The 13,239-nt window shown below is 45.1% G+C and overlaps 1 protein-coding gene across 3 annotated transcripts in view; it reads right to left on the reverse strand.

Annotated features, from left to right (window-relative positions):
* dclk1a (doublecortin-like kinase 1a) overlaps positions 1 to 13,239 on the reverse strand; it is a 48,582-nt gene that overhangs the window by 6,051 nt on the left and 29,292 nt on the right. For 2 of the 3 annotated variants that reach the window (XM_041951927.1, XM_041951929.1), the window contains 5 exons: positions 11,169 to 11,263; positions 3,253 to 3,334; positions 2,273 to 2,445; positions 1,494 to 1,613; positions 90 to 236 (listed from right to left, as the gene is read on the reverse strand). In XM_041951927.1, coding sequence (XP_041807861.1) covers positions 90 to 236; positions 1,494 to 1,613; positions 2,273 to 2,445; positions 3,253 to 3,334; positions 11,169 to 11,263 — 617 coding nt within the window. Of the gene's footprint in view, positions 1 to 89; positions 237 to 1,493; positions 1,614 to 2,272; positions 2,446 to 3,252; positions 3,335 to 11,168; positions 11,264 to 11,696; positions 11,705 to 13,239 lie in introns of all 3 variants that reach the window. The other variant, XM_041951928.1, reaches the window with a different exon arrangement.

Consider the following 13,239-nt stretch of genomic DNA (forward strand, 5'->3'; position numbering starts at 1 on the left):
CACCGTTCATTGAGAAAGGAGGGGGAGGCTATATTGCGGTAAGTTATATGATCATGTTTAGAGTAGAGAGACACTCTGTGTGAACTCACCAGCAGGTTTTCTGGTTTGATGTCTCTGTGCACGATGTTGAGGCTGTGGAGGTATTTGATGGCGTTGGCCAGATTGTAGAGCATGCCGCTGGCGTCTCTCTCCGTGTATCTGTTGGCAGAGGTGATGGCATCGAACAGATCTCCCCCCTGTGGACAAATCATGACGGACGGGCGGGCTGTCAGCATGAGGAACAATGTCACGGGAGCTTGTTTGGCGTTTTCACACACAGAACCTGACAGATTCACTTCCAAGCTTTCACAGTTGCTCATTTCTTTCTGCTGAGAGGACTTTTCGGCGAGAAAGTTGAATTGGTTTTCGTTTGCTCAGCAGCTAAAGTGGTAAACTGCTTTCCTGTAATTCACCTCTGTTCTCTCAGGCTTTTTTTCCATTCTGCATGGATCTCTCCCTCCTCTTACCCCTCTCTCTCCCTCTCATCCTCTCTCTCCCTGAGTCGACTAAGTGGAACAGAGGCTTAAAATAGGGTTGAATCTCTCTCAAAGCTCAGCCTCAGACACACACAGTCAGCGTCCGACCTGCACAGCGACATGTTATTTAAACATGAGAGCTGTCAAATGTCGCAGCTTAGCCTCTAACCAATGCACCTGTCTACCTCCGCTATGTGGCCAAAAGTGTGCGGACACTCGCAAACATTCCACTTTAATGTGATTGCTGCTACAACAGCATTACTGACGTTGGGTGATGAAGCCTGGCTCACAGTTTGCATCCCAAAGGTGTTCGATTGGGTTGACGGCACCTGGCTAAAGGACACAAATTTATTCACATACCATACTTTTAGCTCTATTTTGTATCATCTCTCTCCCTCTCTTACCCTTTGCCTCCCCTTTCAACCCATCCATCTATCTGTCCCCCGCTGTCACTCTTGAAGTGACTCTTTCCACCTCATTCATCCTCTGCCTCCACTCGATCCTCCCCCTTGTCCTCCCGGACACGCTCACACGTGCACACATTTCTTCCACAGATTGCCTCTCATCTATATTCTGTAGTACTCTACACCACAGCACGAACAGATGGATCACATTCCTGGCTCCTGAATTATGCACAAACATTTCTTGAGTCAGAGAGCGGGAGGGAATAAAGAATGTGAACACACGAGCACTCCGGGCCACAGACCGGTTCCCTCGATCCTGCACTGTGTGACTGGTTGGAATTCATCATTTGCTTCACCGGTTGAATGTTGCTGCTCTGTCTCGTAACTGTTTCTGCCTCTCTGTTCCTCTCTGTCATTCTCAAATTGGAGAACATGATTGCCAGCACGCAATGTATAGAAAACAGGGATATCTGTTATCTTAGTTTGGCGAAATATCTGTCCATAACCAGAGCAAATGGAGCAGTACTGCACCAAAACAAACATGTAATTACAGTGTACAAACACAGCCACACACCTTGACCAGCTCCATGACCAGGTAGAGTTCGTTGTAAGTGTCCACCTCCTCTATGAGCAGAACGATATTTGGATGCTTCACCCTGCGGAGGATGGCCACCTCGTTCTGGATCATGTGCTCCTGGAATAAGAATTGAAATGGATTTTATAGCTGAGTGAGACCAACTTAATAGGGGATTAAAGAGTAATAAGCAGTATTATATTGCACTCTCTGGTTGGAGGTTTGAAGGTTGTGGGTGTGATGGGTGATATCAGAAGTGTGCACCCTTAAATATAGCCAAAATTGAAATCACAAGCTGGGTTTCCGGCCAAATGTATCCAAGCAAATTTTTACCGAATTTCGAGAAAATTGGCAAAAGAATATATGGGAAGGAATGCTTGTTTCCATCCACTGCTATGTTATGTGATTATTAGGAGTTGGTTCATTGAGATAAGCAGTAGGTGGCACCAGTTCTCCAGTTGGAAAGCCATTATACTATTGCAGAGGAAGAGGGTGCAACAAGATGAGGTAATTAAAAGAGACAGTTGAACCTTAAACAGTGAATAAAATGTAGAAAACACAATGGAAAGATTTCTCTATAGGAACAATGTGCACTATGAACTACAAACTGCGTGTTTCCATATAAAATTAAGATAGTGTTTGTGTACCTTTAAAGATGAAGGTTTTGTGCGCATATTAGAGCAGTTTTTAACACAAGTAGTCGTTTTTCCCCACATGAGTAACATGAATTCTGCATGAGCGGCACTCTTTTGTCTTTGCAGTCACAGTTTGTAGTTTACCTTGCCTCTGCATTTGCCCTTGTTGATGATCTTCAGAGCGTACTCCCGTCCTGTGGAGTGCTCCACGCACTCCCGGACAACTGCGAAGTTCCCATCGCCTAACATGCGTCCCACCTTGTAGCGGTCCGATATGTAGGATGGCACAGCTGGAACCTCATCGACGAGAACCTCAGCTGTGGGGAGGAAGCACGAGGTTTAGAGCAGCTGAGGGACTCCAGAGTGTAAACCAGTTTACACTTGTTTAGCTCAGTGCTTTTGTGTGCTTCTTTTCAGGCTGACAAAGATCCATTGTGTACAAAGAGGTAAATCCAGAGGACCCTACAGAGTCTTGCTAAAGCATTTACTGCAGCTACTGTAATGGCTATTAACAACTAATTAATTTATATTTAACTGGAAAACAAGGTGAGATTGATAAAATGATTTACACATAAATAATACATTACCAGACAAAATGTAAAGAAAATATAGCAGGACAATAAATACATAGACAGATAACACACACGCTTAAAATTATGTAGATTATTCAAAGCAGATTTGAATAGAGAACCAACATCAATTATATAAACAATGTTCTGTAAATGTGCCAATCAATCAATTATCAGTTAAACGTTAATTCATTGATTGATTTCTAACTTTAAGAGGAAGGTTTTCTGGGTCCTCGTTCAGTAAATAAACAGATCCATGACTCAACTTAAATGAGAGGAATAGCACATTATTGTGTCATTGTTTGGAGTGTTTTATGGAGAGTGAGAAAGGGAGAGAGAGGGAGGTGGAAAAGACACCAGAGGAGGGGATGAGGAGAGAAAACGAGGTGATGAGAACAGGATGTACAAGCTAGAAGGAGGACACAGAGATAGGAGAGAAGGCGACAGAGAGAGAGAGAAATGCATCAAAGGTCATGAACGTGATTCAGACACGCATGATATTTGCAAATACATCGGCTTTGCCCACTGACGGACAGATGGGACAGTTTTCCTCACCTTCAGTAACAAGTCCGTCCCCGTCCTCCACTGAGCTGGAGACTTTAGTGGAAGACAGAGAGGTGGAAGAACCCTGGGACCCCTGCAGAGAGGGAGAGGGGTGGACAGAGAGAGCGGGATGGCAAGAGAAAAAGGTTAAATTTGCATGATCACCCACAATAGTTTGCAATCCACCCTGCACTCATGAAAGAGTCCCCAAGCAAACGTCCAAAGATAGACAAGAGGAACATTGTGCACCATGTCTCATCCTCAGAACATCCTTAAATCTTTCTTTGTGTTTGCATGTCTGGGTGTTTTATTGCGCTGCCCTGTGTTATATGTACACTGTGCTCACAACCAGAGCCAGGACAGATTTACTTAAGCTACTGAGCTGAATATAAACCGGTTACTTATTCAGCAAAGCACCTGTTTGTGTCAACATTGGGACACACGACTGCATCCCAATAAGCTCCTCTCCTTCCACAGAACTTCAGCTGATTCCTTTTCTAATTACACCTTTCTTTCATTCCTTATTACTGCCTTTAATAAAGCATAAAAACGCAGGTTTTTGGTGGCATTAATAAAGGCGGATGAACACTGCCTTTCATCTGGTTGGCATGTAGGAGGTCATTAAGGCGAAACAGAGCGGCTGAGATGCGGCGTCTGCATCTATGTTAAGACAAAAACTCATTACGCCCTCCACCTCCTAACCTTCTGTCTGGTTGTCATGGAAGCAACAAGGGTGGAGAGCGAGGATCTAGTCGGGACTGTAAATGAGAATCTACCCCTCTCGTATTTCTGTCTTTTCTCCACTCCTGTTCATCTTCCTGTTCTCCTCGGCTTCAAATTCTTTTACTCCATTTGGGCAATTTGATTATGCTTCATTCGTCTTAGCAGGCAGCTGTCAAGACGGTTAGTCTCTTCGTTTGTAAGATGAACATGGTTTCAAGTGCTCAGTATCTATCTTTTCTCGCTCTCCTCTCAAACCCTCTCTCCTGCCTCACAGCCGGCCCTGAGGAAAAAGCAGCGAGGACTCTTTGTGGTTTGTGGGGGTTCCCAAATCGAGCAGGTGCAGCCGGCACGTGCACCCCAGGCCAGTGATGGAAGTGGACACCATCACAAAATACAAGTGGAGCCCCCCCGGCCTGTGTGAATTATTAACAAGTGCAGGTCGAGCTGTGAATGATCTGCACCATGCACGTGATGCATGTGGCAATCTTCATGTGCAGCTTGCCTGAAATGAGGAACCCAAAGAGAGCAGTGCATCAGCAGTCTGTTGGTGCCCACCTCTTACTAACGTTGTCAAGCCCAAGACACCTTTTTTTTCTTCCCTCTCTCATTTCAGAGCAGGTGTAGTATTTTTGATGCTCTCTCATGACAAATTCACACTGCATAGTATAATTCACAGATTAGTCAGTCCTGGCTCCTGAGAGGAGATGAGCTATAAAATGCTGAATTCACGGATGCTGGCCATTGTTATGATAATAGCCCAGAGAGCATTTGTAACAGGGTGACGTGCAAATTCGGCATCAGGGAATTTTAACAAGTCAATATTATAGCATGGTAAAAGTTCACAAAACTTCTTAAAACTTCTAAAACTCTGTCACCACGCCTCTGATTGTACAAAGTGGGTTTTCGACGGCAATCTATTCAATGTAAAAATGCTTGCGGGGAAGTGATCTTGGCCATAGCATGAAGAATAATGTGTGCAGAATAGGGTGATGATCGTACTCCGCAAAGCATTTGTCATTTCTGTTCTTTCAGCCTGGCCTCATGTAAACTTCCTATGTCTTCGGAGCCCAGTGAGACCGGGTCGCAGCCTGGAGAGCCCGCTGTCATGGCAGAGCGAGGAAAAAGGCAACCCATCGTAATGACTTAGATCTGAAAACTATTTACAGAGCCGAGATGCCCTATATCTCTGCCCAAGTAGCTGTCAGCGCTTTTACTCATCTCCACCGCTGTGACCTGACAGCCACCCAGGTGAATGTAGCTGTGAGTCAGGCTGAGTGTGGCTTATGTAATGTTGTGTTTGGTCGGGCACCCATCCCGGAACAAGAAAACCCACTTAATGCCCGTAAAGCCAATGGCCCTCCTGTGCTTTATCCACAAAACATCCCTCTTTTTTTTTTATTTACTCAACCCAACTCGTATATTTACCTCTCTTGTGCCCTTACCTCACACCCAGCTCTATCCTCTGCTCGCTATCTCATTTTGAACTCCTATCTTTCTCTTCCTGCCACCGAGGGAAACAAAATACTGTTGCTATGGAAACTGCTCACAGAGAGGAGAGAGGCAGCTTGTGAGACTTCCAGTGTGGAGACAGACGCCTATATATGGCCATTTCCTGTCTGCGGGCTGGGAGGTGGGTTCAACCTTCTATGAACATTGTGTCTCTTTTTCCTGACAGACAGAGTGAGAAAGACTGAGGAACACAGAGAGGGGAAACAAAGAGGCAGCAAGAAAGAGTCTGGCCTGGTTGATACCGATCATTAGATTTGGCAGGAACTGTCTTGTTATTGTTAGACCATGCAGCTTTTTCCCTGTTGCACAACACAACACACACTATTCCGAGCTCCACATCTCTACTCTTTTGCTATGACTCACACTGCTTAAAAACACACTGACAAACCTTTTACATCACGGCTGCAGCCACTGCTCTTCAAACCTGCAAGAGCAACACTCAGCCGCTGAATACTGATCAGTGCATGAATGTGAATTAAACAGGATGTCCATGATTGACCTTAAACGTGGAGCGTCATCTCTGGGGCAGATGTGCAGCAACAGACATGGTGATTTATTCTGTGGTGGAAAAGGAAGTCTGTCGACTGTAGAATTCAGCATTTTAAAAAATGCCACAACGCATTTACAAAACCACCTTCAGTGTGATGCTAGCAATGTCTTCAGTCAGATTACGACACACATCATGAAGCCTTATTTCTCTCTGTCCCTGCAGCTAAGAGAGCCAGACCTCTTCTCCAAGAAGCATTTCTCATCACTTTCACTGTTGCGCAATATCCAGCAAAAGCAGGACTTATTGGTGTTTGTTTCAGTGGAAAAATCTAATAAGATTGGATAGAAACGGGTTACTTTGTTTTGTCCCAAGTTCCCACTCTGCCTCTCATAGCAACACAGGTACAGGAGATAATATTTCCCTGCTCTTATTTTGGTGTCTAGACAGACAGGAAACATAATCTATGTGAGTCTCATCTGAAGAGATCAACACCGTTCGGGGATTCGGTCTCTGCTCTGCCAGTTGGACACAGGGAAGTTTTCTAATCACGGTCCTTATGGAGTGCAAATCCCAGGGAATCACAGGAACGTGATTAAATGCTTCAGGGAGAATTAAAAAAAGGGAGGGAGACTTGGGCTGTCTCACCCAAGAAAAACCCATCCAGAACTAAAGCAGTGGGCCAGGGGAGATGAATGCACCTCTGGGACTGCGTTGGTTTTGTACTCTCCTCTCTGCTCTGCTGAATACAGACGCAAGTTTAACAAAGGAGAACGGCTGATAAAGGCGTAAGTGAAGACAATCACCATAAACATCCTTCATCTACTGGGAATGTTTGTTTTTGCGCGTAGTGAACATGGCGTCTGTCAAAGCGAACGAGGAGCGTGAGAAGAAAATGAAAACACAAAATGAAATGACAATGAATTTAATGATGACATCAACAAATGGAAATGAATACATGAAGCAAATACAAACAGAAACAAATGAGCCGAGAAGAGCTGGCAGCCTTACACGAGTCGATGGTGGACCAGGTTATCAAACATAATGTGCCTGTTACTGAGTTTTTAGATGCATCAGAGATATGTGAATATGAGCTGGGTTTGAATCATTTCTGAATTTGATGGGATAAAATGTCGAAGAAACTGTGTTTAGGCTTTAAAAGTGCGACAGCTTCCTCGTGTGCTGCCGCCAGCACTTCCGGCAGGTAAAGGAACAAAAATTAGACGGGTCATCTAATGACATCAACACAACATGAAATAAGAAATATAACACAGCCAAGTAACAAATACAATCTTTAGTAACGACACATGGATGAGATGAGACAATAGTTAACAAGTTCATAATACACACGTTCTTTTTCAGTTTGCTCTCTCTCTCTCACACACACACACACACATAATTTAATTATGAATCACCCAACACAAAATAATAAGAGATGGAGCATGCAATTCAATGGATTGCGGACATCAGTGACTCAATGGTGAGAGGAGGATGTAGATGACATACTACAGTTGACAATTAGCACTTTGTTTCTCTCGTACACTCACACAAGCAGCTACCTGACTGTATCACAGCTGCTGTATTGGCATCACAGACCTTCCGTTTGTCAGTCACTACTCTCTGCGTATCGTCTTTTTGTTTCAGGATTTACTTCCCCGTCTGCGTTTTTTTCACAAACAGACACAGAAGCTGTGACCTCGCCAGATTCATCTTTAGAGTGAACACTGGCAGAAAACACAATGCTCAGGGTGGGTGTCTGTGTTTCTCTGCAGGTTTAATGTAAAATATTGAAACAATAAGGGGAGCTAGGGTGCGCTTAGTGAGGCAAGTGGCCCTGAAAGGACCATTAGAAGTGCAAAGAAGAAGAAGAGGGGGATGGATGGCTTCTTGAATGTAGACCATTCTTTCACGCTTCTGTTGCTGACTCGTAAAAATGGGTCACACTAGCCGGGACCAAATGTGTAAAGCATATTAACATGTGCAAGTGTGCATCAAGCTAATTGTCCTTTGCTTGTGCACAAATGGCGCTTTCATGTAGAAAAGTGCTTTTTTTTTTCTGAAGCACACATGACCGTGTAAGTGATTCTGCGTGGGGCTTCTATGAAGATGTGTGCCTGCAGCCATGCATGTGTGAGAGGGAGAGGAAAAAGCGACAGTGCAATGCTGGCTGTATATTCCGCTCGGGGAAATAGGTTGTGATGGTCTGAGCTGTGCGAGCAACCTACATCAGGCAGCAAAGTGCCTCTAAGTGTTTAAATGCAGGGTCCAGTGAGGTGAACTATTTAAATGCAGTACTTGTTGTAGGTCACTCAGGCTCTGTGGCTGCTTGGGAAATGAATTCATGGTAGCTTTCAACGCTTTACTGGCTGAATTCTCAAAAAAAAGATTTTAGTCATTTTTTAAGCCACAGATGTTCTTTTAAGGATACCAATGTTAAAATTCTGGTTTTATTTAAAAGAAAAAGGTCATTTCGAAGTCACAGTTTGCTGAAATTGAGTTATGCACTTGAGGCGTAAGGGTAAGAAAGGTATTTGCTTGCCATTGTAAGCATAACAATGAAAGGATCTGTGTGTGTGTACTCTACATTTATGATTATTCATGCGTGTATACACAGAGGTGGCATGGAAGGGGGGAGGGGGGCGTGCAAAAAATAGTATCAGAAACTTGGCGCCTACTTCTCAAAGAAGCTTAGAATTCATCTACAAGGGAAATGATGGAGTATAATTTGCTCCCTGTGAAGTTAATACCCTTTCATATGGGGAAGTGAGAGGGGGGCGGGGGTGAGGGAGACGAGCGAAAGAGAAATTAGGAACTGTCAGGGGGGGGAGGGACGGGGGGAGAATTGCTAACAGGGAGGCGAGGGAAAGAAGTAAGAAGTGGAGGAGAGAATTACATCGTCATATAGCTGAAGAGTGTGAAGCTGCAGAGTGGAGGGAAGAGATAATGGACTGTGAGGCTTCCTCCCTTCCTTCCCGCCATGCCGTTGCAGGCTTAGTATATAGAGTGTCAGCCAGCACAAAGACCTGAATAATCTCTAGTTGAGAAATACACACTGAACTTCTGCAAAACTAGAATTTAACCACAGCGTCACTGAGGTCAGAGCTGCACTACAAGCTAATTTGTGAAGGCTAATGTTTGATGAGGAAAGTGGACGAGACCAAAAAAAAAAACCCCAAAAAATGCAGGCAGTGCGGCAGAGAGGATTGTTTTTCCTCATTACATCTGGGTCAGCCCTCCTTCACCTCTCTAACCCCCAACTTTCTCCGAATCTCTCTCTGACACCGTGGAAATTATCTGGGAGGAAAGAACAGAGCAGCAGAAACTGAGCACTGTAATTGTCTACATTAAACGCCCTGCACGCATTCATTCAGCGGGAAGTAGGCAGAAATACAGAGAGTTTATAAATGTGTGCACTCGCCAACCTCTTTCCCTTTCAACGGGGAAATCTATGGTGACCCACTTCCATTATACATGTTACTGTGGAAGTTCCAGTGCACCTTGTTCTGTTCTCAGTAGCTACAACCCAAATCTGATGTGTTCCCGTTGCCCTGGCTGACCTTCACATCGCATCAATATGACCTCGCCACTGATGGATCCAGAAGCCTAAGGCCCAGACTCTCCACCAACCATTAATCCTTCCTGGCACAACAAATGTAGCACGGGATTGAAGCGACCGAGCCCAAGAAATGAATTCTTTATGCTAAGCTAATTTTAGCCTATAGAGTCAGGCGCGCACACAAGCACAGCCGCACACACTGGTGTATGTGCAGAAATAATGTGCAATCCATTTTCTTTGTGTCCTATTAAAAGGTATTGACTCCAGCTAGCTTTCAAAAAAAGCTTTGCACTTGCACTGATAAATAGCTAAATAATTACAAAATAAATCACGGCTGCACCCCAGATGTCAGGTAGAAAAGTGGTACGCGCACACAGGAGGTTGCAGACAGTCAGCTTGGGACGGCGGTATGAATGCACGACGGGCCGGTATGTACTGGTGCATCTGTGTGTGAATGTGAGAGGGTGAGAGGTGGAAGACTGAGTGTTTGTTTACGAGGGAGAAGGAGCTAAATCAGCAGCGGGCTTAGAGCTCCTGCGAATTAAAGAGCTGCTATGAGAAAACAGGGTCTGATTAGGATTGAGGCTGATATTAAAAGCTCACCATCGTCACTGTCAGGCGCTGGATTAACAAATACTTTGATCTTGAACACACACATACGTGCACACACACAACACCCTGAATATGAACTCTATAATGTGAAATTCAAGGTTATCCGTTTGAGTTGCATGCTCCCTCTCTGCACAGTAGTATTTTCTCTGTAGTAACTACCAGATTTACAGCGTACATAGTGTGTTTGCATCTCAGATCCTCTTTCTCCCCTGTTGGCTACAGGAAACAGATTACAATGCTTGGTTTGGATGTTCCAACGAAGATTTTTTTTAAAAACCCGGGCCAATGACAGAATAGATGATAAAAAGGAACAACGGCTGAAATAATCTGATTTGCTGGTATAAAATGTGTTTCTAAATTCTTTTCACAAAAGGACATGTACAAAATGACACGCCTTGATAAAAAAACGTAATCCTAGATCAGCCTTCGGTACTGATTGGGTCTTTTTTTTTTTTTTTGGCGGCTAACGGAGGATTTCCTCCAGAATAAAAACGGAGTTAGAGACTGGAGCGGGCCGCTCACAAAGCCGATCATCAGCATCATCTTTAGATCAGATATTGCACAAGTTACTGACTCATAGCTCTCTAAAAATCAGCGAAACCATCATCCATTGTTTCAGTACCAAAGGCAGATTGAGTTCCTCATAAGGAGCACAGAGCTATGGGTCAGCATGTCTGGGGAGGTGACAGAAAATCATGCATGCAAGGAGGAACTGGCTTAGAAAACTACTAACACTGGATAAGAGTAGTGACATGAGAGGATCCTAACATGAGCCCGCCATTCTTGGACTGGCAGGGCAGCACTGCGTGAGGTCAGAGGTCAATGCCCCACCCCCTTCTGAGACACTAAAGATGCTGGGATGCTGTGGTTTCTTCGTATTTTAGCGACTCTAAGATGTAGTCGGCCTATGCTCAGTCACAGCTTTGTCCTTTTCCTGAGAACATAGAAGGAATGTGTTATAGATTTAATGTCACTAAATGTTCCGTCTGTTTGTGTGTGTGTGTGTGTGTGTGTGTGTGTGTGTGTGTGCCGGTGTCTTACCCGGCGTCGGCTGAGGCTGCCAGGGCTGGTCGGGGAGGGGCTGGGAGATTTTCCCGAATGAGGAGTGGAGAGCTGACTGGCCGGCGTCCCGTTCACTGGAGGGAGAAAAAGCAGAGAGAAAATGGAGCAGGGTGGATGAGGGCGGTGAGACCGAGACGGAGAGGAACATTGAAATAGACGATCCTATAAATGTGAGTGTATGTTTTCTAGAGCGGTTTTATTTCTGAGTGTCTAGCAGCAGCCCACACTTCCGCCCTCAGCACCTATCCATTCACATGAATGAGGCAGAGGAGGAGGAGGACAAGAGGGGGAGTGAGAGAGAAAGGAAAAGAGCGCCGAAGTCCACGCTGCTCTTTTTTTTTCCTCATCAGCCAAAATAGAAATCCTGTTGCTCCAAATCTCCCTGAAACAAGGCAGTCATACCTGAGCCTTTAAACACAATGAGCACCAAGTAATTACAGCGTGTCCCTGGCTTCAAGTGCATGGCTGGAAGTCAACACACAACACTAGGCTGTCCTCATTTTCAACCAGATCCTCTGCTTGATGCACTTGTGACCTCGGCTCGGTCTACTTTTCCAGCTGCAGCACAGCTCAGAAAACCCGGCAGCATCAGCTCATTAAACAAGAACATTGGATTAATCAACGCTGCGCCCAGATCCCGTGTGTGGTCAAGCAAAAGCCAGATTCCCAAACAGCCTAATGGCATCATTAACCTGCACACAAAAACATGAGCCTGTCTTTCATTTTGCTGGAAATGTGGGGTTATTGTTTCTTGTCAACAAAACACAGCTTCACCTTAAGTCAACTGAGGATGGCCTGGAGGGAAGGGAGGGAGGGGGGTCTGTCTGGTGCCTTCAGGAGGCCAAGCAGGAGCTCTGAAAATCAGCTTTGATGGTCTGGATGGTTGAACTTCACCTTGCTAAATAATTCATGTGACTTCTAGGGTGGTGAAAGGTATTTAAAAAAAAGCTAGATCTTGGCAATGATGCCAGCCTTCCTTAGTTTTTGGAGAAAAAAGATCTTTTGTTCATCATAACACTATCAATTACTAATTTCTTTATAAATACTGTTGCATTTAAACATGTTTTCATTTTGCAGTCTGCATTCCTAATCGCTCTTTCAGAGACAATCTCTCTTCATGCAGCAGAGAAGTGAAACCTGTGAGAGCGAACCTTCACTGTAAAATGTTTATTCCCCGCCGAGATCAAAGAACTTTCTGAATTATTCAAGACAAAGGAGATAAAGCCCACAGCAGACGGAAATAGCACCGGCTGCCACTTCATTACACAACTATCCGAAATGTTGTAAACGCGCCGTGAAACGTTGCGGTGAAGAAACGAGCTATTGTTTGAGCGGGTCCTGGACATCTCCATTGATGAAACTCAGCATCAGCGTTACGCACACGGACAGACACTCCTCCCCGTTACACAACGACAAGTGTGAACATTTAAAGACATCATGTCAGATCAGATCACGCCATGGCACGTCGCGAAGTCGATCATATTGACTGCCACATCTGTGTAGACCGATGGAAAATAACCCCGCATATTTGACATATGATCCGAGCGGGAAGGAGGAAAGTTTAAGATGACGGGAAAAACGACTGATGCCGTTTCTATGAGAAGAAGAAGAATGAAATGTCGTTTCAGGTTCCTACCTTCCACTTCCAGCATGATGAAAAACACAGTGATAATCCAAAGCGGGGGAAAGAGAAGGAGAACAGCACCTCTGCTCCGTCCGAGGGTGATAGTAAAGTGAGGTGAATGGAGAGACGGAGCAGCGATGTACTACAGCGAGGGGAGGAGAGGATGCTTGCGCAAACTCTGACGCGCACCGGGGAGTGAGGGAGAGAGAGATAGGGAGGGAGAGAGGAAGAGAGAGAGAGAGAGAGAGGAAGGGAGAGGGAGGCAGGGATGGAGAGAGAGAGGAAGAGAGAGAGAGAGAGAGAGAGAGGAAGGGAGAGGGAGGCAGGGATGGAGAGAGAGAGAGGGAGAGAGAGGGAGAGAGAGGCAGGGAGGGAGAGAGAGAGGAAGAGATAGAGAGAGAGAGGGAGGGAGGGAGAGGGAGGCAG

Source organism: Chelmon rostratus, chromosome 14 (genome assembly GCF_017976325.1).
Source record: "Chelmon rostratus isolate fCheRos1 chromosome 14, fCheRos1.pri, whole genome shotgun sequence".
Lineage (NCBI taxonomy): Eukaryota > Metazoa > Chordata > Actinopteri > Chaetodontiformes > Chaetodontidae > Chelmon > Chelmon rostratus.